Here is a 26765-nt window from a genome sequence, read left to right on the forward strand (position 1 = left end):
TTCCGAAAGACATGGCAAAATTGACTTCGGAGTGCAGCATCATTCCAACCAGTATCAGCTGCCCATCTCTGAAATTCAGAACAATATATCTCTGCGGACTTTTTACCCTGGCATAAAAGACGCAGTTTAGATTCAGACAGAGCAATACGATCCGGGTCATCATATATCTGCCCCAGGGCTACAAAAAATTAATCTACCAATCGAAGGGGCCGTGCCCCCACCGGCAGCAAAAAGGCCCAAGACTGAGCGTTATTCCTGAGCAGCGAGATGATGATCCCCACCCTCTGCTCCTCATCACCAGAGGAATGGGGAAGTAGGCGAAAATGGAGTTTGCAACCCTCTCTAAAGCGAACAAAATTCTCACTACCCCCGGAGAACGTATCCGGAAGCGAGATCTTAGGCTTGGAACAAACTCTATGAACGCCAGCAGAACCGGTCACCTGAAACTGAGACACAGTTTTACAGAGATCTGCTACCTCCAGCGAAAGACCTTGCATGCGGTCAATCAAGGCTGAAACCGGATCCATGCTTAAGACGGTTACGGCGGTTTATAAGGTCACGGATGATGTTGCAAATAGCTGGAACTTATGAATAAACGTCCGACTGGCTTGATCCCAAACTAAGGAGCATATAGGTGAGCCCTATAAAACCCTAAGAGCTCTCCCTGACTGCTATGCCCATGCAAGGGTCTCAATGGTAGACGATTGCATGTCCACGTACCTAAGACTGTGTGACACCTGAAAACCCTATAATAGTGAGGGGACACGACCACCGGCTCCCTGCACTTAATACGGACGGAGTCAGGGTCACTTAGAATCAAGCCAGCAAGGAAACACAATACATGAAAAGACTTATCTGAGAAAACAGCAGCAGCAGCCTCCAGCAGTGAACACTTCATTCAGGAAGTAGTATAAACCGCAAAGTGAGGCAGTATGGGAGGGAATATAAAGGGAGACGATTAGTCTAAATAGGTGACACCTGGGAGAAGGAAAGGAGATGACAAAGTGAAACCAAAACAAAGAACGTCATGCAAGAGGTAGAGAAGGACGTCTGTCAGACCTTCTAACAGAACTGGTGGTGACATTTGCCTCCCATACACAGCCTAAGGGACTGCACATGCACAAGACTAAGGGGTTCGCCAGGAATTAAGAAAATTAAAAGACCTAAATGTTATCTTTTTATAAATATATTCACAAATACCTTTCATTAGTTATAATGGCTTGTTTTATCTAGGGAGCAATCATCAGAAGAAAGAAAAAATGGCTGCTGCCTAATTAGTACACACAAAACCTGTCCTAATCACACAGGAGGACAAGTTATTTCAGAACACTGAGGAAAAAAGCTGCCTCATCCTCCTCTCTGCTCGTCAGGGATTATGATCATGAATACAGATGATCTTTAGCTACATCTCTGTATGAACGGAGTTTGTGAGGAAACATTAGAGGGTTTCTGTCAGCAGGAAAATGGTTATTAACCAGGCTGACATTAGTGATGTACTAATGTCAGCTGAACATAAGTATATTAGTGCCATCTCAATGTGTGCCACCGTTATTGAGAAAAAAATAACTTTTGTAATATGCAAATGAGCCTCAAGGAGCGGGGGTGGGGACGTTGCTCCTGCACCTAGAGCAGTGGTGGCGAACCTATGGCACAGGTGCCAGAGGGGGCACTCAGAGCCCTCTCTGTGGGCACCCGCGCCCTGTAAAAAGTCTATGGTGTACCAATACACCTTAGACTGCCATTCATCAGCACAGGGAACACTATGAACAGCACGAGCACAGGCAGCGCACTGAATGTAGGCAGACATAGCTAAATGATAAAGTACATGGAAGATATATTATATTGCTATTCAGGTTAAATTGTCGTGCTGGCACTTTGCGATAAATAAGTGGGTTTTGGGTTGCAGTTTGGGCACTCGGTCTCTAAAAGGTTCACCATCACTGTTCTAGAGGCTCCGTTCTCCCACCTCTGGCCACGCCCCTGCTACACATGATTGACAGGACCAGGCAGCGCTGATCTCCTCTTACTGGCCCTGTCTGCCATGGAAATCTTGCGCCTGCGCCGTCCCGTTTAGTATTCAGCGCAACGCCCCCCCTGCACCAAGAGGGTAATTTGCATATTATAAAAAAAAAAAAAATCTCAATAATGGCGGCACGTAGTAAGATGGCACTAATATAGTTATGTTCAGCTGACATTAGTACATCACTAATGTCAGCCAGGTTAATAACCATTTTCCTGCTGACAGAAACCCTTTAAGTACATAGAGGATGGACAAGACAGACTGTGGTAATGGAGACTGCATACAAGTGCTGCTGCTCATTAGCCAAATCCCCACCTCATCTCTGCCCTTCATGTCTCCTCATGAACTCCATTCCTACAGAAATTCAGCTGAAGATCATATTAAACTGTATTCAGGATCTTAATCCCTGACAAGCAGAGCAGAGAGGAGGATGAGGCAGATCTTTACCTCAGTGATCTGAAGTAACTTGTCCTGCTATGTGAATAGGACAGGTGTTGTGTGTACTAATAGGATGGCGGCCATTTTATTTCTCCTAATGATTGCTCCCTAGACCAAGCAAGCCATTATAACTAATGAAAGGTATTTGGGAATATATTTATAATAAAGTAATAATTATTTTTATTTTATCAGTAAACTCTTATCATTGTGTGCACCTACACCTGCATTGCTGTAACATCATTTAGTGACCATGCTTTGCACCTCAAAACTCATCTGCACCAAGTGCACCCCACCTAAGGTCAGGCAGGGGCCCCAAAACCAGGGTGTGGACCAAAAAGAATGAAGAAAAGGCGCATCCTTCCTATGACTGCACGGCCCAGGGCGCGACATGGAGAGAAATGCCATAATGAGTACAACTACTCCCATCTGCAGAAAAAAGTGGATACTGGATAGCACACAGATGAAAAATAGGGTCTTGTGCCTGAGCTCGAAATTCCATATATACCATGCATAGTACAGCAGAATGAGTTCTATAAATAATATATATACAGATATCACTTCTTGTTGCTCCAGGCGGAGTGAGTAGTGAATGATGAACCATTAGGTCTTTCCAGCCAGCAGGTTACTATGAGTGCCACTAGAGGGCGCTCCTAAACTGCAGTATTACCATGCACCGTCTTGTTAGTTCCAGGGTTGTATCATGGTTGGCCCTGTTGAGAGCTGTTTTCCAGGGGAAACTTCCGCTGCGTCGTGTTGTGATGAGGTAGCAGCAGCAGCAGTTCCGGAAAAAAGTGAGTGGTGCTGTGTGCGGTGTAGCAGAGCGGGGTCTGTCGTTGTGTTATGTACGTACTGATGATTGATACGGGACCTATACACAGCAGGGCCGGAAGCAATGATACCTGCCCTATGGTGTCCCTGTGCGGTGCTCATCAGAGCCATTATTGTGGTAGTGAAAGCTCCATCAGTTACAATGGGGTAATCGACGTGTCACCTATTATTATAGTGGTATTACAGATGGATTGTTTCTTTATATATAACAAACGTGAATCACTTCTCCAGTTCACAGTAATAGCTGGTGAATCACTTCTCTAGTGCACCGTAATGGCTGGTGACTCACTTCTCTAGTGCACTGTAATGGCTGGTGACTCACTTCTCTAGTGCACCGTAATGGCTGGTGAATCACTTCTCTAGTGCACCGTAATGGCTGGTGAATCAGTTTTCCAGTGCACCGTAATGGCTGGTGAATCACTAATCCTGTGCACCGTAATGGCTGGTGAATCACTAATCCTGTGCACCGTAATGGCTGGTGAATCACTAATCCAGTGCACCGTAATGGCTGGTGAATCACTAATCCTGTGCACCGTAATGGCTGGTGAATCACTAATCCAGTGCACCGTAATGGCTGGTGAATCACTAATCCAGTGCACAGTAATGGCTGGTGAATCACTTCTCCAGTGCACAGTAATGGCTGGTGAATCACTTCTCCAGTGCACAGTAATGGCTGGTGAATCACTTCTCCAGTGCACAGTAATGGCTGGTGAATCACTTCTCCAGTGCACAGTAATGGCTGGTGAATCACTTCTCCAGTGCACAGTAATGGCTGGTGAATCACTTCTCCAGTGCACAGTAATGGCTGGTGAATCACTTCTCCAGTGCACAGTAATGGCTGGTGAATCACTTCTCCAGTGCACAGTAATGGCTGGTGAATCACTTCTCCAGTGCACAGTAATGGCTGGTGAATCACTTCTCCAGTGCACAGTAATGGCTGGTGAATCACTTCTCCAGTGCACCGTAATGGCAGGTTTATGGCAAACCCATAAGTGACTGGACAGTTTGTATCAGACATAGGTCATGTCCAAGGCCTGATGCACACGACCGCATCTCCTGCAGCATAGTGATTTCTCATAGTCAGGTGTGTAGGGGCGTTCTCCTCTATCGGCACAGGCTGAGGATGCATGTGTATGGGGCAGTCAGCAGAATCAGCCCACAAACTATCCAGACTGTATTATACACAGACATATCTATTATATTGTCCCTCTTTTCTCCACCAGTTAGGACATCGTTCCTGGCACCATGGCTGAATATTCTCGTGTGAAATCCACCAAGCTGGTGCTGAAGGGAGTGAAGGATAAAAGGTGAGAAGCTGAGCGAGTCCAGCACAGGAGGAAAAACTCTGGTTTTACAGAGAAAATGGAGTTTAGGAAACAAATAAACGTCATCTATTCTATAGTAGCCAAGGCCATGTGGCACTACAGGTGTCAGCAGGTCAGGGGGAGTATCTGTAATCAGCTCTAAGCCAGCAATTCCCAGTCTTACTGCTGCAGGAGAGCCCCTAATAAATGCCTCTGCTACTAGGGCGCCCCCTAGGACAGTCCTGCCGCAGGGACAGGTAACGCAGCCGCTAATTCTTCTTTCTGTGCTGTAAGGTGGCTCATATACGGCTGCTGCTTTACAAAGCATCTTCAGGAGCTGAAATCCCTTTACATTCCCCATTGTAGAAGTGGCGGGTCTCCTTGTGTTTTGTAAAACTTCTCATCAGGGCTGAAGGGACCCCACAGTACCTGCGGACCTGAACCCTGCACTATACCTACCGCTAAACTACTCCTTTCCTTCCAGCAAGAAAAAACATAAAAGCAGTAAGAGGAAGAGAGAGGAATCGAAAGAAGATAGCTTGGATATTGTGGGTGAGTGTGGTGACCGTCCTGCGTAATCAGATCAATGGAATCTCTGCATAAGGGTCCAGTCACACGTCCGCATCCGATCCACAATTTTGCAGAACGATTGCGGACCCATTCATTTTCAACGGGGGCCGCAAAAGATGCCGACAGCACACTGTGTGCTGTCCGCATCCGCGTTTCCATTCCGCGGCCCCACATAAAAATAGAACACGGACAAGAAAAAACATTTCTATTATAGTGCCGGCCAAGTGCGGATCCACAATTTGCGGATGGCAAAACAGTTGCGGACGTGTGAATGGACCCTTAGAGCTCATGCACACGACAAAACACCGATGACGCCCGTGTGCATTCAGCAATTTGCGGAAAGGAAAGGGTCGCCCATAGCAAAACGGACAAGAATTGGACATGTTCTATTTTTTTCATTTTTTTTGTGGATCCACGAAACAGAGCACTCCATGTGCTGTCCGCATCGAAGTGAAGGGTCAACATCTGGGTCTCGAGAAGTGCGGAGCCAAACAATGTTCGTGTGCATAAGTCCTAAGGCCGTACAAAACCAAAAAAGAGATCAGTGAGAAACTCGTGGCGTCCACGTGCGTGCCATCATTTCCTCGCTCCATTAGAGAGGGCTTTGGTGAGGTTCTCAGATTGGGCACAGATACATGATAAAAGCAGGTGTGTGCATGGCCCCATTGACGTGTATGGCTCAGTGTGCTATCTGGGGTATAAACCGATATCACACTGAGGTCCATGAGCCCCAAGAGACACATGAGAACATTGACAGCCCCCATCACATCCTCTGCTGCTGTGACAGACATTGTATATACTTTTCCACATTGTCACCAGTCTCTGAGAACATCTGAGTGGTATGATGGGTCAGGTTTAGGCGCCTGTAGATAGAAGTGCAGTGAGACTTTTAGCGAGATGATCTGCTGTTTCTATGGGAGCTTTCCATTCGCCTTAATGGAGCCTGCAGAAATCCGTGTGCTAGCCGCTTATTCAAATGAATGAAACTGATTTTCAGTTGGGGAACTTTCTGCCACAAAATCTGCCGTGTGTGAAGGTGCCCTACAGCTCCCATTTATTCCTTTGGGGAATACCCGCTTATCTATGGCAGTCTATAGCCTAAAACTATGCTTTTTTTTCAGTAATGTTTTACATTATAATTAAACATCTGCTTATTTCAGGAAACTGGTGGGTGGTCAGATGCCTTGGTGACATTTCAGGGACGGTGGCTGTTGAAATGGACAAAGGAACTTACATCCATGCCCTGGACACTGGCCTGTTTACTATTGGAGCCCCACACAAGGGTGAGTTTGTCGAATAGTTGGCATTCCCCCACAAACATGGCGGTCCACATGGCTCTCAGTGAATAGGTTAGTGTCCATCTCGAGGTCTGTGAACCTGTTGTACTCGTCATATTTTAAACAAAGTCAAACAAGGTTAAGGCAGTTGTCTTGGTTAGACCATCATATTCCATGGGCTCTACTGGGGCAAATGGGCATCGTGCAAGGGGTCTCTCCACCGCCAGAGTTGAAAGTTGCTAAGAAAGAGTGGCTTTTGCTCGGGTGGACTCAGCTTGGCCACTTATGACATGTTCACCCATTCAAGTTAATGGGTGGCATGTGTTTTCTGTATGGTCTTCAATAACCTCCTTCAACAATTTCAGCAGTTTGCCAGGGGTATAAGCGATGGTGGACAAGTTAAAGGGGTTGTCCCATGAAAAATATTTAACAGTTTTTCAAACCAGCACATGGATCTGAATGCTTTTGTAATTGCATGTAATTAAAAATTTAGCATAGCCACTGAGTTATTCAATAAAATGTATCTGTATAGCGCCACCTGCTGTTTTCTTTCTTGTTTCTTTGACCTGCTCACTGAGAAGGCCGCACATGCTCACTTTCATCCTTCCACTGCCCCCTGAGCCGTGATGGGGAGAGCATGGACACGCCCCCTGAGCCGTGATAGGGAGAGCATGGACACGCCCCCTGAGCCGTGATAGGGAGAGCATGGACACGCCCCCTGAGCCGTGATAGGGAGAGCATGGACACGCCCCCTGAGCCGTGATAGGGAGAGCATGGACACGCCCCCTGAGCTGCAGCAAAGACACTCCCCTGAGCTGTCAGCTTGATATAAATATAGCAGAGCAATGAATGGGGAGATCTCTGGATCCATGTGAGGTACAGGGCTGGTTCTAGCTTTGTTAGAAAGAGATTGGCATGTGCTATATCTTATCCGATTTTAATTTTTTACATTACTCATAGGATAACCCATTATAAATTTGTTGAAATAGTTTCTATTGGGAATGTTCATAATAAGAAAACATTACATAGAGGGACATTTATCAGGACTGGCGTTCCTACGCGCCATTCCTGATCCATGTGCGCTAGAGAGAGTTGCACCTAATTTATTAAGAGGCAGATGCATTAGTCGTATCTCTGACAGTCCGTGCACCAGATACTGAAGTGTACACCAGCTAGGGGCTGACACAGACATCAGCTGTAACCACGCAAAGCCTCGTCCCCTCCTGCTAAGTGTGTCCCTTTTTGCTTAAAAAGCAAGTAGTGGTGTAAATAGGTTGATAGATGTCCCCCAGTGTAAAAGTGCCACTAATCTGCCGACAAAAGACTCATTTGTCGGGGGACTGAATATATGATATGGCACCTAAAAGTGTAAAACTGTATGGAGACGAACGATCGTAGTAACGATTGTTCATCCTTATACAACAGAAACCATTACTGCATGTTCCCGATCAGTGCCGCTCTATTATCCGCCCTAATATGCTTATTGTAGATTTCTATCCTTTACCCTATAGATTGTAAGCTTCATTGTACAGGGCCACAGAATGTCAAGGCACTATATAAATCCCTAATAATGATGATCATACATATAATAAGGTTCAGATATAACAACTGCATAGACAGGATGACTACAGGCTCTGTCCTTGTCAGATCATAGCATACAAAGCCTGGCAGTGCCGCCCGAGCACTACAGCTTTTCATCTATACTCCCCTCAGTTCATGACCTTTTCAAGATGGAGCTGAAACACTTTATTATGTAAAGGTGGATTTAGACCGTTCCTGATCATCTGGCCCTCTAAATGTGCCGTCGATTACCTGATGAACGAGTGAAAAGCTCCTTCATCGGGTGATCCTGTCGCTCATGCTGGCACCACCGATCATGGCTTTTGGACAGCCGATCGTGGGGTCTAAACAGCGATCTGTATGAGGACGAGGGATCGCAATAGTGATTGCCCCATCCTCATAGAGTGAAGGAGATCACTACATGTAAATGCTCCTTCTCATTCACTGAAGGAGCAGTCGACTGTTGGGAAAGACCACTTCCTTCTCGACAATCGACCGCTCAGTTGGCCCATCTGAGTTAGACATCACCAGAAATGTCTGTATCCAGCACTCCCAGGCTATAATGGGGACCGATGGAGATCCGGACGCAACCCGGCAAACATGCCAAAAATCCGCTAGACGAAAACCACTGCATGCAGCTTTTTTCATCCAGCCAATTTATTGCATACTGTATTTCCTGGGTTGTGGCCAGATCTCCGCTGGTACCCATTATAGTTAATGGGGCCGGACAGAATTCCGGTAGCGCCCGGCAGTGACGGATCCAGCAGGCTGTTCACAGCCAGACGGATCGGCATAACATTGATGTGAAACGGGCCTAAGGATATATTGTATATTAGGAGATTACTGTTTATGCAGTTCCCTATGGTATGTACATTGTAAAGCGGCTCCTGTCCGCTTGTGGGATCACATAGACGTATCCCTGTTACAATTCCAGTCATTACCTGAAGAAATGTTTCTACCTCTCCTTCCAGATGATGAGGGTCCAGCTCCACCAGAGCAGTTCACAGCTATTAAACTCTCAGACTCCAGGTAATTACAGGGGGCTCCTGTTACTACGTACATAAAACTGCTATATGACACATTTCATCTATTTACCTCATTCTTTTGAAGGATTGCACTGAAGTCTGGATATGGGAAGTACCTGGGAATAAACTCGGAGGGCCTGGTCGTGGGTCGTGCAGATGCAATTGGCGCTAGGGAGCAATGGGAGCCTGTGTTTCAAGACGTAAGCTCTAATAAATGCCTATGATCGTTTAAAATCTCCAGCTTCCCATCGTTTTTAGGCGCACACTTTTGTGCTGATGTATGTTTATAGTGGTATAGTCATAGCTGTAAGAGGATCGTCAGGTTTCCTGTTTTACAAAATACTTGTATTCCCTAAGAAGTAGTAATTCCGGAGCATCTTTTCAAAGAAGTAATGTGCCATTCCTCTGTTATTCCTCCTAGACATGTATGAATATATATATTGACAACTGGTTGTTATCATTTCACTTGTTAAAGAGGAATGCCAGCACTGATTGGACGATGGCAAACTGTTCAGGAACGCGCCCCCTACTGGCAGCATTTAGTTGTCAGTTTATTCAATAAAATTCTGGTAGGTGTAATGGAGGAATGGCACAACGCTGAGTTTTAAGTAAAGGTTTTGCAGAATTATTATTTTAGAGAGGTATTTACCTAATCCCTTCCCCAACCAGTGCTGTACCAGTACGGCGCTGGCCAGGACTTTAAACATGGCGCCCGCTTGTGCGTGCAGCAGGCACTATAACCGCCAGGTGCCTGCTGCTTCATGCACCAGACACCTGCGACCAAAGTCCGTGATCGATATTACCCTTTTGTGCTCTGGCTCCCCCTGGCAGAGATTGGGGAGCCGGATGCAACTGAAGATGCCGCACATTAGTTCCTGTGCAGCCCATGCCTGTAGCAGGACTCCATAGGAATACATTGAAACTCTCATACACTTCAATGTTTTAAACAATTAAAAAATTCAAATTACCTCCCTTTCCCCAAATGGTCAAAAATAATAATAATGCATATCCATGGGTATTGCTGCATGCGAAAATGCCATAGTATTAAAATATAAAAATTGTTTTCCCAAACGGCAAAATGGAAAAAAAAGTCAAAATGGCCGATTCATTGTTTTTGGACTCTGGTCGCATCACCTCCCAAATTTTTTTTTAATGAAAAGTGATCAAAAAGAATGCGGTCAATTAAAAGTACAGATTGTCCCACAATAAATGATCTCCGTACACTTAACTACAAAAAAGTTATGGGGGTCAGACTATGGCCATGAAAAGAAGAAAAAAAAACATTTATCAAAGTTTTTTTTTTTTCAGTTTTAAAATGAAAAAAAAAAAAAAAAACGATCTAGATTTGGTATCGCTGTAATCATACTGACCTGGAGAATGAAAGTAACAGGTCAGTTTTACCGTCTAGGTAAACCCATAAAACTGTTGCGGAATTGCATTTTTTTTCCAGCTCCCCACTACATCGTGTGCATTATTAAATGGTGGAATTAGAAAGAGCAACAAAAAAAAAACAATCCCTCATCCGGCTATGTAAACGGGAAAAATAAAAAGTCATTGCCCCTGAAAGCCAGGGCGTGAAAAACTAAAACAAAAAACCTTCTGGGACTGAATGGGTTAAAGGAAGTCTGTCAGTAGTGTTGTCAATGCCAACTGATGACAGGCATGGGTAGGAGCAGGGGGCTATTTATCAAAAATGAAATTTGTATACTGGGGGAGCCAGTGCATTACGGTCAGGCCTGCAGGCTCAATGTATGAACTCAGCCCCTCTGCTGGGGGAGCCAGTGCATTACGGACAGGCCTGCAGGCTCAATGTATGAACCCAGCCCCTCTGCTGGGGGAGCCAGTACATTACGGTCAGGCCTGTAGGCTCAATGTATGAACTCAGCCCCTCTGCTGGGGGAGCCAGTGCATTACGGTCAGGCCTGCAGGCTCAATGTATGAACCCAGCCCCTCTGCTGGGGGAGCAGCACCTGCAGCGTTCAGAGGTCATTTTTACTGTACTCCATTGATTAAAATATATAGATAGATGGTAATATATACTTTATATACTTCCTGGCCCCGACCCATGTCTGTCAGCAGACTCTTCTTTCACACAACATTCTGTGTTATGATTGAGAAATTAGTCCGCACAGAATTTTGAACCAATTTAGACAATAAAATGTATTCCATGGCAGACGTTATATTTTTCTTAAATCCATTCCATCGGTGTTATTGATCAGCAGTATATATTCTCTTCACAGTCCATTGCACTTTCCAGAATTGTGCACTGGTGTATTTTCTACTTACACAGGGTTCTCTGATCACTTTCAGGGGAAGACGGCTCTGCTGGCGTCGAACAGCTGTTTTGTTGGCTGCAATGAAGAAGGAGACTTAGTAGCACACAGTAAGACGGCCGGTGAAGCGGAGATGATAAAGGTATTTAGGCTGCCTGCCCTTTAGTTATACCTCGTGAATTGCACCACCTTTCTAGCCAGGTGTATTGTGTGAAATGAAGTGTATACGGCTACTTTCACATCTGCGTTTTCCTTTCCGGTTTTGAGATCCATCATAGGATCTCAATACCGGAGGAAAACGCTTCAGATTTGTCCCCCATCATTATCATAGGGGACAAAACTGAACAAACCGGAACGGGGTGCACCTAAATGCCGGATCCGCAGCCATTGACTTACAATGGTTTTAGTGCTGGATCCGTCTTGTTCATTTTAGAGATAATACAACCAGATCCATTCTGAACGGATGCAGACAGTTGTATTATTGAACGGATTTGTTTTTGCTGATCCCTGCCGTATCCAGCGAAAACGCAGATGTGAAAGTAGCCTAAATGTGCTCAAAGAGCACCTGGCACCTATCCTGACATGTCACTTTCACTATAGAAAAACTATTCTGGAGCATCTTTTAATATGGCTCTGTTGTGCCATTCCTCTATTATTCCTAATAGACGTTTATGAATGAATTGCCAGCAGCCTGCAATAAAGGTCCAACCATGTGTTACCAGTTGGGGGGGTGTTCCTGCACAGTCTGCTACTGGCAGCACTGATTGGATAGTGTGAGACTGTGCAGGGACAACTCCCCAACTGGTAACACCCAGTTGGACCTTTATGGCAGACTGCTGGGAATTCATTCATAAACGTCTAGCGTTAATAAAAGAGGACTGGCACAACATACGGTAGTCATATGAAAGTATATTCCAGAATTGAAAACAGGAGAGGTGATGGGCCCAATTTCAGAGGTAACTGTCTGAGCCTGTAACCCTTTCTCCTGTCTGGGAGCACTTGTGAACTGGTGACACATGAGGACTTAACCAATGAAGAATACAAGATAGCAGGAGTAATCAGCTCTTTATTATATTAGATGTAGATGAGGTTTCCATATCATCACCACGACGGCCATACAAGGAGATTGACCCCTGACCTCTGTAGGGGCAGGAAGCAGAGAAAGGTTTAAATGCTCCCCTACCACCACCAAACACCAGTGTTTCCTGTCCCTACAGAGGACAGGGGCGGAGAAAGGTCTCCGCAGGCAGCCGCCGTGGAGATGAAGGTCCAGAAGTGGAATGGAGTCGCGTACCTGCGTTAGAGACTCGCCTCCGGTTCATCTGGGGCCTGCTCCCGGAGCACGGAATGCCGGCTTGTGCGCCCAGCGCCGTGCGGCGCTATACAAATTCGTCACTTCCGGGTAGCCAGACGTTTCCGGAAGTGACGCGGACGGAGGGGGCCGGCTTCAGGAGGCGGGAGAATTCAAATGGATTCTCCTGCTGCAGCGTCCTGCGGTGAGTACTTACCTGATTTCGGCTGTACTTCAGGATGTCTGCTTCTGAACATACCGAGGCCTCTACTCTACCGTCCGTAAGTTCCCCATAGGGGAGAGTTTTTTTTCTTCCTCTCTCACCGGGGCACATTATTAATGGGGTTCTCTCTTGGCTTTTCCAGACTGCAAAAGATACTCTGAGAAAACCCAAGAAGTCATTGAAGTGTATTTCATGCCTCAAACGACTTCCTGATGACTACCCTAAGAAACTGTGCAGGGATTGCATTGCTAAGATTGTCCGGGAGGAACAACCGTCCCTCATGGACGAGATTAAGTCCATGATGCAGGAAGAGATTAAATCCTCCTTTGCAGCTTTTTCCTCTCTTCAAACAGAGAAACCTGTTGTTTCGGAGCCCCCTGCTAAACGCCACAAATCGGACGATGATGTTTCATCTGACTCTGAGGTTTATGGGGGTTCAGCTTCCTCCTCTAAACATATGGCGGATGAAGATAAGCTCTCTGAACTGGATTTTTCAGAAAACAGAAGGAAATTTTATTTCTCCTCTGAGGATATGCCCGAGCTTTTAAAAGCCGTCAGAGCTACTATGGGAGTAGAGGAGGTTCATTCTACGCCATTAGTACAAGATGAAATGTTTGGAGGTCTCAGGGTAAAGAAATCCAGAGTCTTCCCTATTAACGATAACATCAAGGGGATGATTTTGGATGAATGGGCAGATCCGGAAAAACGGCTAGGTGTCGCCAGATCTTTCCAAAACCGGCTTCTCTTTGATCAGGAAGAAGCTAGAACATTTAATACCATCCCTAAGATTGACGCCCAGGTAGCTAGGGTCAATAAAAAAAACAGCCTACCATTTGAGGATGCTTCTCAGCTCAGAGATCCACTGGATAGAAAGGCTGACGGCCTGCTGAGAAGATCCTGGGAAGCGGCCATGCTCACGCTTAAGTCGAACATAGCAGCCACCTCAGTGGCCAGATCTATGTTCATCTGGCTCTCTGAGTTAGAGAATAGGGCCTCCAACGATTCCTCTACAAATGAGATTATGAGCGCCATTCCCCTGTTAAAATCCGCTACAGCTTTTTTGGCAGACGCTTCCGCGGAGTCAGTACGCTTTTCAGCAAAGGATGCGGATCTGTCCAATGCAGCTCGCCGTGCCTTGTGGGTGAAGTGCTGGTCGGGGGACAAAGTGTCAAAATCCAGATTATGTTGCATTCCTTTCTCTGGAGAATATGTCTTCGGACCTGAACTAGAGAAGATCCTAGAGAGGGCCTCCGATAAAAAGAAGGGTTTTCCGGAGGAGAAGGTCTATAAAAGGAAGTATCCCTTTCATGCCCCTTCCAACCAAGGTAGTCAATACACTGGTAAGGGCAAGTCGGGCCGTTTCAGTTACCCCAAAGGGGGGAGAGGTAGGGCTCCCGCTTCTGCCCCCCAAAAAGGAAATGGAAACCAGTGACATCAGGGTGGGGGGGAGATTGAGGATGTTTTTTCCCCGCTGGGAGGAAATATCCTCAAACTCCTGGGCTCTGAGGATTGTAAGGTCGGGTTACAGAATACAATTCTCGGACCCTCCCCCAAAGAGGTTTTTAGTCACCAAGGTTGCGGTCCCAGACTTCAATCATCCCATTTACGTGGGCATCCGGGAATTACTCGCAAAAGGGGTAGTGGTGAAAGTACCTCTATCCGAACAGGGAGGGGGTTTCTATTCCAACCCCTTCCTAGTGAAGAAGAAGGAGGGATCCTACCGCACAATAATAAACTTAAAGCGCCTGAACAGATACATTACTTATCAAAAATTCAGGATGGAGACCCTAAGATCTATAGTCCCTTTGCTCCAAAGCAATTCAGTAATGTGCTTAGTCGATCTGACCGACGCCTACTATCATGTACCAATACATCCCAGCTCTCAACGGTTCTTAAGGTTCGCGGTCAGAGACCATCACGACCTTCATTACCAATTCACCTCTCTCCCCTTCGGCATATCATCAGCCCCTCGAGTTTTTACAAAGCTAATGATCGAGGTAGTGGCTTATCTAAGAAAGAAAGGTCTGACAGTTTTTCCGTACTTAGACGACTTTCTGATTTCAAACAGTTCCGCTCTTCTCCTGCTGAGAGATCTAAGTTTCTTCCGTCAAACCCTAGAAAGTCTGGGCTGGTTGATCAACATAAAAAAATCTCAGTTAGATCCGACAACAAAGATCCAGTTCCTGGGGGTTATTCTGGATTCCCAGAAACAGATAACCTGCTTACCTCAGAGCAAGATACAGGACATCCAAAGGAAGATCTCCATCTTCAACTCAAAGAATATCTGTTCCATCAGAGACTCAATGAGTCTACTGGGGATCCTCACATCCTGCATACCGTCCGTTCAGTGGTGTCAGATCCATTTTCAAACCCTACAGGTGTGGATCCTCAGGGTTTGGGACAGAAGAGAATCTTCCTTAGACCAAAGGGTGATCATCCCTCAGAGGATAAAGACCTCCCTTCTTTGGTGGAAGGACAGGCTAAAAATCTCCAGGGGGGGGCAGTGGTCAAGAAATTCCTATGCCCAGATCACCACAGATGCAAGCCAGTACGGTTGGGGAGCAAAGGTCGGAGAAGTTTATTACCAGGGAGTCTGGCCCAGATCTTTCAGCCTCCAGTCATCAAACCTTCGAGAATTGATGGCAGTCTGGAAGACTCTAAGACAAGCAAAGGTTCATCTTCAAGGCCATCATGTAAGAGTCCTGTCAGACAATACGACAGTGATAAGGTATTTAAACCATCAGGGAGGCACAGGTTCGTGCAGCCTGCTGGAATTGTCGGCAAAAATATTCGCCTGGGCCGAAGCGAACGTCCGGTCAGTATCTGCAGTCCACCTGAAGGGGTCTCTAAATGTGGAAGCAGACTACCTAAGCCGGGCAAGAATAGATCACTCGGAATGGTCCTTAAACGAGGAGGTCTTCCTGATGATAGTAGACAAGTGGGGGAGACCTACAATAGATCTTTGCCACTCGAGCAAACTCAAAGTTACCAGTTTTCTGTTCCCTACATCCCAGAGACAGCCCGAGTTTTCTGGACGCCTTCTCTTTCAGATGGAACAGAGGTCTCCATTACGCTTTCCCTCCTCTTCCATTAATACCGAGGGTGGTACAGAAGATCATACAGGACAGTACTTCAGTCATACTGGTGACACCCTACTGGCCAAAGAGGAGCTGGTTCCCAATCCTGTGGAACCTTGCCAGCGAAGGTCCTTGGATTCTGCCAAAAAGACGAGACATCCTTCACCAAGGTCCGATCCTACACCCGGACCCGGACTTCCTCAACCTAGCAGCCTGGATCCTGAGACCCAGATCCTAAAGCGTCAGGGTCTATCAGATGCGGTAATTTCAACCCTAAAGGCTTCCAAAAAGAAGGTGACCTTTTCAATTTACCTAAAGATCTGGAAGCGTTTCTGCTCATGGTCAGGTTCGCCTTCACCGAATACCTCAGCCCCAAACATCCAAATGATTCTGGACTTTCTACAAAGAGGTTTCGACATGGGATTAAGACCATCCACACTCAGGGTACAAGTATCAGCCCTTAGTTGCTTTTACGACACCGAGCTGGCAAGCCATAGGTGGATAAAACGCTTCATGAAGGCAACAACAAGGCTACGTCCGACCCTAAAGTCTCATGTACCTTCCTGGGATCTAGACATCGTCCTTAAGGGGCTATCACATCCTCCATTTGTACCTCTGAGTGACTGCTCTTTGAAGCACAAATCCTACAAAACTGCATTCCTGGTTGCCATCACCTCAGCCAGGAGAATAAGTGAACTACAGGCCCTTTCAATTAGAGAGCTTTACCTACAGGTCCTGGATGACAGGATAGTCCTAAAACTAGACCCGTGTTTTCTACCGAAGGTAGTCTCGAAATTTCATAAGGACCAGGAGATCACCCTCCCTTCCTTGTTTAACAACCCATCTAATGATTGGGAATCTACCCTTCATTCACTTGATGTCAGACGGGCAGTACTGGATTATTTAGAGACCACTAAAGACTTTAGAAAGCCAGATTGCCTCTTTATCCAGTTTGGAGGAAGAAACAAGGATCAGAAAGTTTCCAAGTCCTCCATTGCCAGATGGATCAAAGCTACCATCACCTCCTGTTATTCCTTACAGAATCTTTCTTGCCCTGGCAATATCAGAGCCCACTCTACCAGGGCAATGTCTTCTTCTCAGGCAGAAAGAGCGGGTGTCTCCCTAGAGGAGATCTGTAGGGCAGCCACTTGGTCCAGTATCCATACTTTTGCCAAACATTATAGGTTGGATCTTTTTAAAAAGACTGATATGGCCTTCGGACAAAAGGTTCGTCAGTCTGTGTCCCACCCATAGATTCATATTTGATATACCTCCTTGTATGGCCGTCGTGGTGATTGATATGGAAAGCCGGAATTAGTACTTACCGGTAATTCATTTTCCATGAGATCACCACGACGGCCCGTATTTGACTCCCTATTGTTTACCCGGGGGTTGATATGATGAAATATCTTCTCCTGTTTATTTATTTTTTTCACGTGTGTATCCACCACCCTTTACTCTGATATTTTGGAAGCACTGGTGTTTGGTGGTGGGAGGGGAGCATTTAAACCTTTCTCTGCTTCCTGCCCCTACAGAGGTCAGGGGTCAATCTCCTTGTATGGCCGTCGTGGTGATCTCATGGAAAATAAATTACCGGTAAGTACTAATTCCGGCTTTCAGTTGCCTGCACTTTCCCTGCCGTTAATATGGTCTGAAATACAATGACAGATTTCAAGTTACCAAAAATGGCACCATTCACTTATACCAGGGATGGACTGCACACTGCGCAGGTGAATGGAGGCCACTGATGGATAGGATCCCCCATTAGCCCATACACTTGAACGGGAGCTGAGCGGTAGAAACCTGCCACGGCCACTACAGTTTGAGCACCTGTGGTAGCCTTGGCACCTGCAAGGAACAGCTGATTGGTGAGGGTGACTGGTTTCAGATCCTGAGGATAGGTCACAAATAATGGGAGCCCGGAAAACCACTCTAATAAGATTGTACAGAAGATTACGGTAGCCGCTTTGAGAGAAATTTAGTAAAACTAGTTTGCAGCAAGTCAGGTGCAAATAAGTGTCTTCTTCTTATAAAAGGTCTCTTTATGTTCTTCCCTTATTACAGGTCCGATGCAGTACAGAAAGAGAATCGACGCGAAAAGACGACTTGGCTGATGAAGATCGGGGCAATGTTAAACAGTGTGAACTCAATTATGTGTAAGATAAAACTCATGCCTTTTTAGAAGCTTTCCAAATAATGCTTAAAATACAGCTGGCTCCCCCTTGCTACTCCCAGTTTTCGGAAAGTGGCGAGGGTGGCGTAGAAATGCCACTGGCGACAAAATCACATGTGCCAGTTACAAAATGACAAACAGGAGGATTGCAACTTTTTTATGCCAGAAAAGTGGCGCGGGGGAATGATAAATTGCTCCCAACATATTCAGGAGCTGAGCCCACACCATCAGGAGTGGCTTCCGCTGAAAAATAAAGCTGCCATCCTGCTGCAATGGCTGACATTGTAACTTGCCAATAGATGTTGCTGTGGTTGACAGAGGTGGGGAGCTCCCTTTTAACGCCATCAGCCCCCTGTAATGTGATTGTGGGGTGACATTGGCTTGCTGTGACAGCAGTGGCCCCCCTGTCTGCCATCTTAGTACACCCGTTAGGCCCTGATAGGGCATTATGATGGCAGGCATAATAAACTGCAGTACACAAGTATTAGAGGAGAAGTCCCGCTAATACAGTTCAATAAAATGTCCTAGGCCAAAATCAAGTACTGCTTATGGCAGTCTATATTCTGTTAGCGAATTGTTGCATCTCTCGTTCTGCTGATGAAAGGTTGTATAAATGGGAGCAGTTCTGGTAATGACTCTATTGCGAAAATGCTGAGATTTATGTAAGAAAATGGAACACCGAACTAGAAGAAATGCTCTAGAAGATCTCCTTATCTTGGCAACCATGCTGTGGGTCGGTCCCATCACTCCTAGTGAATAAGCACTGGTGTCACGTGCAGTAATGTCCCTCAGAAGCTTTATACAAATGGCTCCAAGATAACCTGCAGAGTAGATCACCTTGGGAGTCCGCGCTCCCTATTTATTTTGTGTAGTACGTTATTTCATTGCTTGCAGCATTACATGGAGGATTATAGCTGATTTTCTCTCTGTGAGGCAGGGAAATAAAAACGCTGCTTCTAAATCATTCCCTTGTATATGTAACATTAATGATAATGATGACACTCGTTTGCATGATTTTCTCACCAAACTACAGATTATAAACAGGATATAAATAAGATTTGTGGAATGTCAGGTGACTTGCACAAAATCCTTGATCTTGGATTATTCTATTGTGTATGTGTGTGTGTGTATGTATATATATATATAGTGGGTTTTGCTCTGGTAGACAGGCTAGCGGACGCAGTATAGAGGCAATCACAAAGTCTTTAACTTAAAGGATAACTGTCACATTTAGACCCTAATTTCAATTTTCATATATGTAGTTACTAATAACATGATATTCCAGAATCCGTTACTATTAGACTGACTTACCCCATATTTAATAAGATTCAGCCCTTAGCAACCAGTCTGCATAAAACTGCAATTTCACTATTCGGTTAAGATGGCCGCCACTGCCCTCACCCTGAGGCTAATCCCGCCTGCCCTCACTAGCCAGTAACAATAGCCCCCCAAAAGTGTCAGTAACCAGAGCCCTCCCCCCTAAAGGGTTAATCTCCTGGAGCACAAAGGGGTCCTCTTACCACATGTTGCTTTCATTTATACACTGAGCAGACAGCAGATCTCCCTTCCCTGGTCTGCGCTGCTTCAACTCTGCATTCTCCAGCTCTGCTGCGTGAGGGAGCGTCTGCCAAGCGCAGGGACAGGGAGAAGTGCACACAGCCCAGGCACTGTTATCAGCTGCTGGGGAGGACCTGGCTTTAATCATTTACTTACAGCCCCTGGCTGTCAGTAATGTGACCTTGCACGCTGCCTGCTTCTGCTTCCTCCGTCCTTCAACAGATAGACGGACCATGCCTAGCAACCCTATTTTAAGCACAGGTGTGAAATTAAGTTGTAATTGAATACACAGTGAAAAGTTTAAATAGGGCCACCAAGGTGATATTAATCGCCACAATCCAATACTCCAAAAAAAAATATATATGACAGTTATCCTTTAACCGCCTCCGGACCGCCTAACGCAGGATCGCGTTCCGGAGGCGGCAGCTCTGCGCAGAGTCACGCATATATGCGTCATCTCGTGAGACGCGAGATTTCCTGTGAACGCTGAAAGGCTGGAGATGCGATTTTTTTTTTTTAACCCCTAACAGGTATATTAGACGCTGTTTTGATAACAGCGTCTAATATACCTGCTACCTGGTCCTCTGGTGGTCCCTTTTGTTTGGATCGACCACCAGAGGACACAGGTAGCTCAGTAAAGTAGCACCAAACACCACTACACTACACTACACTACACCCCCCCCCCCCCCTGTCACTTATTAACCCCTTATGAACCCCTGATCACCCCATATAGACTCCCTGATCACCCCCCTTTCATTGATCATCCCCCTGTAAGGCTCCATTCAGATGTCCGTATGATTTTTACGGATCCACTGATACATGGATCGGATCCGCAAAACTCATACGGACGTCTAAATGGAGCCTTACAGGGGGGTGATCAATGACGGGGGTGATCACCCCATATAGACTCCCTGATCACCCCCCTGTCATTGATCACCCCCCTGTAAGGCTCCATTCAGACATTTTTTTGGCCCAAGTTAGCGGAATTTTTTTTTTTTTTTTCTTACAAAGTCTCATATTCCACTAACTTGTGTCAAAAAATAAAATCTCACATGAACTCACCATACCCCTCACGGAATCCAAATGCGTAAAAATTTTTAGACATTTATATTCCAGACTTCTTCTCACGCTTTAGGGCCCCTAGAATGCCAGGGCAGTATAAATACCCCACATGTGACCCCATTTCGGAAAGAAGACACCCCAAGGTATTCGCTGAGGGGCATATTGAGTCCATGAAAGATTGAAATTTTTGTCCCAAGTTAGCGGAAAGGGAGACTTTGTGAGAAAAAAAAATAAAAAAATCAATTTCCGCTAACTTGTGCCAAAAAAAAAAAAATTCTATGAACTCGACATGCCCCTCATTGAATACCTTGGGGTGTCTTCTTTCCAAAATGGGGTCACATGTGGGGTATTTATACTGCCCTGGCTTTTTAGGGGCCCTAAAGCGTGAGAAGAAGTCTGGTATCCAAATGTCTAAAAATGCCCTCATAAAAGGAATGTGGGCCCCTTTGCACACCTAGGCTGCAAAAAAAGTGTCACACATCTGGTATCGCCGTACTCAGGAGAAGTTGGGGAATGTGTTTTGGGGTGTCATTTTACATATACCCATGCTGGGTGAGATAAATATCTTGGTCAAATGCCAACTTTGTATAAAAAATGGGAAAAGTTGTCTTTTGCCGAGATATTTCTCTCACCCAGCATGAGTATATGTAAAAAGACACCCCAAAACACATTGCCTAACTTCTCCTGAATACGGCGATACCACGTGTGACACTTTTGTGCAGCCTAGGTGGGCAAAGGGGCCCACATTCTAAAGAGCACCTTTCGGATTTCGGATTTCACAGGTCATTTACCTACTTACCACACATTAGGGCCCCTAGAATGCCAGGGCAGTATAACTACCCCACAAGTGACCCCATTTTGGAAAGAAGACACCCCAAGGTATTCCGTGAGGGGCATGGCGAGTTCCTAGAATTTTTTATTTTTTGTCACAAGTTAGCGGAAAATGATGATTTTTTTTTTTTTCTTACAAAGTCTCATATTCCACTAACTTGTGACAAAAAATAAAAACTTCCATGAACTCACTATGCCCATCACGAAATACCTTGGGGTGTCTTCTTTCCAAAATGGGGTCACTTGTGGGGTAGTTATACTGCCCTGGCATTTTAGGGGCCGAATGCGTGAGAAGTGGTTTGAAATCAAAATCTGTAAAAAAAATGGCCGGTGAAATCCGAAAGGTGCTCTTTGGAATGTGAGCCCCTTTGCCCACCTAGGCTGCAAAAAAGTGTCACACATCTGGTATCCCCGTACTCAGGAGAAGTTGGGCAGTGTGTTTTGGGGTGTCTTTTTACATATACCCATGCTGGGTGAGAGAAATATCTTGGCAAAAGACAACTTTTCCCATTTTTTTTATACAAAGTTGGCATTTGACCGAGATATTTATCTCACCCAGCATAGGTATATGTAAAATGACACCCCAAAACACATTGCCCAACTTCTCCTGAGTACGGGGATACCAGATGTGTGACACTTTTTTGCAGCCTAGGTGGGCAAAGGGGCCCACATTCCAAAGAGCACCTTTCGGATTTCACCGGCCATTTTTTACAGATTTTGATTTCAAACTACTTCTCACGCATTTGGGCCCCTAAAATGCCAGGGCAGTATAACTACCCCACAAGTGACCCCATTTTGGAAAGAAGACACCCCCAGGTATTTCGTGATGGGCATAGTGAGTTCATGGAAGTTTTTATTTTTTGTCACAAGTTAGTGGAATATGAGACTTTGTAAGAAAAAAAATAAAATAAAAAAATCATCATTTTCCGCTAACTTGTGACAAAAAATAAAAAATTCTAGGAACTCGCCATGCCCCTCACGAAATACCTTGGGGTGTCTACTTTCCGAAATGGGGTCATTTGTGGGGTGTTTGTACTGTCTGGGCATTGTAGAACCTCAGGAAACATGACAGGTGCTCAGAAAGTCAGAGCTGCTTCAAAAAGCGGAAATTCACATTTTTGTACCATAGTTTGTAAACGCTATAACTTTTACCCAAACCATTTTTTTTTTTACCCAAACATTTTTTTTGATCAAAGACATGTAGAACAATAAATTTAGAGAAAAATTTATATATGGATCTCGTTTTTTTTTTGCAAAATTTTACAACTGAAAGTGAAAAATGTCATTTTTTTGCCAAAAAATCGTTAAATTTCGATTAATAACAAAAAAAGTAAAAATGTCAGCAGCAATGAAATACCACCAAATGAAAGCTCTATTAGTGAGAAGAAAAGGAGGTAAAATTCATTTGGGTGGTAAGTTGCATGACCGAGCAATAAACGGTGAAAGTAGTGTAGTGCAGAAGTGTAAAAAGTGGCCTGGTCATTAAGGGTGTTTAAGCTATGGGGGCTGAGGTGGTTAAACAGTTCGGTGTTTGTTCACACATAAGGAAAAACAAAATGACCGTTCACAGTCTTGGTGTTTGTTCACACCATGCAATGTCCATAGAACAAAATCTTCACCTGGTTAGCAGTTTTCCATCTGCAGTCCACAGTAGGCTTTAGGGGCCTGTTTCCCCGGCATGCGGCTCTCAGTCCTTTAGCATGGCACAAATTCACAGGTCCCAAAAAAAAAGAGACTCCCTAGCTTCTCTGTCAGATGGAGGATAAACCAAACCCAGCTGAGACTGCTGGCTGGGTTTTATATAGGCCAAAAAAAAAACCCGGCCTGGAACGTGGGAAGCAGCCACCCACCCAGCACTTTGGCTACTCCCAGTAAGAGCCGGCCCGGATCGGCTTTACAGCCACACTAACAACAAAACAGTGTCAATCAGCACTAGCTGCCGCTGACACTTAAAACTACCGGCTCTTACCTCACCAAGGCCATGAATCTCGGTGACACATACCTTCCATCAATGACGGCCCCCATCGGGGGTCAGCCACAGTGCCCCTACCCCATCGGGGGTCAGCCACAGTGCCCCTACCCCTGAGCGTAAAAATACTGGAGTGTTTGTATCTATTTAAAGGGGTGTTACCATCTAGGACGCTGATGGCATATTGCTAGGATATGCCATCAATGTCAGATAGGAGCCATTTCCAGAGGTGGGACACGCACCTATCTCCAGAACATGACCACTGAAGTGAAGTGAGAGGAGCTGCGCATGCACGGCCACCCTCCATTCACCACTATGGGAGCTCTGAAAACAGCTGAGCACTGACTTGACCATTGTGAGGTGGACGGAGCTACTGCAGAACAGCTGATCGGTGCAGGTACCAATAGTGGACCCCCATGATGAGATATTGATTACCTGTCTTAAGAATAGGCCATCAATATAAAAATCTCAGAGAACTTCATTATCTGAAAAATTACAGAAAATCTCTCTCATACCAGCAATGTTCACATCCATTTGCAGTCCAAGTGTGGAACAGACAGCACGTGGACTGAACACTGGGCCTTTATAATCAATGGTCCATTTAACAGCTCCAACTTTCTGCATGGACCATTGGTCCTGATTTTCACCCAAGTCAGTGGGCGCGCGATAAAAAATAATGCACAGCTCACAGACACCATCCATGTGCAGTCAGTTGTTAGTGGCCTGAATACGGTGCTGGTCTGATTATGCACTTAGAAGGACAGAGAGGAGGCTGTACTTGTAAATGCTGTTAGATTTATTTTATGTTCTTTTTGATTATTTTGCAGCAAAAAATTTCAAAGTTTTCAGGACCGTAAACTTAAAGTAAGCAAAGAAGACCACAAGGAACTCAAAAAAGCCAGAAACGAAGGGTCTTTCCATGAAGCACTTCTGGACAGGTGAATTTTGGGATAGCAAAATTTTTTTGCCACTGTGAAAATATAAACAGCCTTTTATTACGTATTTTAGCTTTAGGAGATGTTTTGAGCTTACTTTTTTGTTTTTTAATCAAGTGGACACGATCAGGACAGATTTTCAGCCACTGCTTGTAAGCAATGTTCCCATTCACTGACAGCAAGTGGAAATATTAACCTGTGCAGAAGTAAAATACTGTATATTTTTTATTATGAACTTAAAGGGGTATTCCCATTACAGACAATGGGGGCATACCGCTAGGACAGTGTTGGCGAACCTATGGCACCCGCACCCTGGAAAAAGTCTATGGCACACTAATATGACTTAGATTTTACCTGCCCTTCATCAGCGCAGGGCTCGCTATGAACAGCACAGGCAGCGCACTGAGTGTAGGCAGGATATTATAGCTAAATGATAGAGTACATGGAAGATATACTATGTTTGACTGTAGAATTCAGGTTAAATTACTGTGTTGGCACTTTGCGATAAATAAGTGGGCTTTGGGTTGAAGTTTGGGCACTCAGTCTCTAAAAGGTTCACCATCACTGCGCTAGGACCTCTGGGACCCACACGTACGCCGAGAATAGAGTGGGTAGAGTGGTGACCCCAGCCACCACCAAGCGCTTTCCCCATACAAGTGAATGGGAGCACACCGCACATGCATGGCCCCTGCTCCCATTAGTTTCTCTGGGACCGATGGAAATAGCCGAGCCACCGCTCGGCTATATTTAGCCGCCCCATAGAAATGAATGGACGGCGACTGCGCAGTGTGCCCTCCACCACCTTTCCCCGCTTCATTCTTGGTGCGGGTCCCAGAGGTGGCATGACACTTGGAGGACACGTTACCGCTGCAGCACCACACCTGACAACCCTGGTCCATGCCAAAATTTGTTAAAAAGCTGGAAAGCCTTTACATAACTTTTCCACTTGTCTGCTCAGGAAAAAAAAACTCTGAATAATGATTTTTAATTAATGATGGCAGAGGTACACTTATTGTGACATGACTTGATATTACCTGCCATCCGTAACGCTATAGCGGTATTGTGGAGAGTGTCGGCCAGAGCTATCTAATTGGAGAAATAATTACAGTGGTGATGGCAGGCTCACACTTCAGAGCTCCTCTATTACATGCCTGTCTGACTTTACCAAGTCCTAATGATTTATCTCTTGTTAGCTTTAAGTAGTCCATTACTATTCCCCTCTACAATTTCCCTTCTAGCTTATTTAATACTTCTATCCGGTCTTCTGTTGGATGAAATCTTCATATGTGAATGTTAATATCAAATAGTAGTGTAGTTATATTGTGATCCATTCCATATATGTCTGAATGGAAAGATGATACAATTTTTAAAAGGGGCAATTAAAGGGGTTATCCTGTGTGAGGGGCATTATATGGGGGCAGGGAGCATTATAGGGGGTGGATAACCCCTTTTAAGTTTTAATGACCTTTCCTCAGGATAGGTCATTAATATAAAATTGGTGGGGGTCCAACTGCAGGCACCCCATTGATCATCTGGTGAAAGGGGCTGCTGCCTTGACCTTGGACTGTGACGTCAGGTCCATTGATCACATGGGCTTTGTGCAGAACCACAGCATGTTCGAAAGCTGATTGATAGGAGTGCCTTAGGATAGGTCATCAATATAAAATTCCTGGAAAACCCCACATATATTCGTCACGATTGGGTACTAGTTTCCACATCATGATGGATATATCTGTGGGCACCACTTAATGTCCCCTCGAGATTGCAGCGGAAGCTCAGGTGTATTACACTGCAAGTGTAGCATCAACATGGTTGACAGAGGGAGGGGGCACCAACGTGATCATGGGTTGGCAATGTGTTACCACGGCAGTCAGAGGCCTAACAGGTTGCCCGGCAGAGTACTACTTCCAGGCTATATTGTTGTGGAATACTATGTAATACAGAGCTTTATACAAAGGATAACTACTTCAAGCAGACACACGATAGATATGTCAGTTGAATAAAACCTTATGGATTCATTTAGGAGTGTGAACATGTGTCCATAGTGACAGCAGATTGTGGTAGGCAGTGAAATCACTATGGCGGGAATATCAGGGACATAACCATAAAAAGGGCTACCTGTGTAAAAGATTATTACAAATAGAATGCAGAAATCTGTAAATACTGATGTTTTATCAGCCCAATATTAATGTGTTTTTTTTTTTTTTTTTTACAGGAGAGCAAAACTGAAAGCAGATAGATACTGCAAGTGAAGACCTGTCAATGCTGGGGATGGAGAGAATCAGTAGTATTTTTTCAGTATTGTGTTTCAAAGTAAAAATATGTTGCATTAAAGATTTTTTTTTTAAATGA

General features: G+C 45.2%; 1 protein-coding gene across 2 annotated transcripts; it reads left to right on the forward strand.

Moving 5' to 3' along the window:
• The first annotated feature begins 3145 nt into the window (after positions 1-3145).
• On the forward strand, positions 3146-26765 carry FRG1 (FSHD region gene 1). 2 transcript variants are annotated; one of them, XM_040420542.1, is made up of 10 exons: positions 3146-3249; positions 4510-4593; positions 5075-5142; positions 6321-6443; positions 8969-9026; positions 9108-9222; positions 11333-11437; positions 17951-18042; positions 24306-24416; positions 26629-26765. In XM_040420542.1, exons 2-10 carry the CDS (start codon positions 4532-4534, stop codon positions 26663-26665), a joined length of 771 nt encoding a protein of 256 aa, XP_040276476.1. In that variant the 5' UTR covers positions 3146-3249; positions 4510-4531; the 3' UTR covers positions 26666-26765. The 2 variants fall into 2 exon arrangements, with proteins under 2 accessions (XP_040276476.1, XP_040276475.1); XM_040420541.1 differs by having other exon boundaries at positions 3237-3300.

Source organism: Bufo bufo, chromosome 2 (genome assembly GCF_905171765.1).
Source record: "Bufo bufo chromosome 2, aBufBuf1.1, whole genome shotgun sequence".
In the NCBI taxonomy this organism is placed as follows: domain Eukaryota; kingdom Metazoa; phylum Chordata; class Amphibia; order Anura; family Bufonidae; genus Bufo; species Bufo bufo.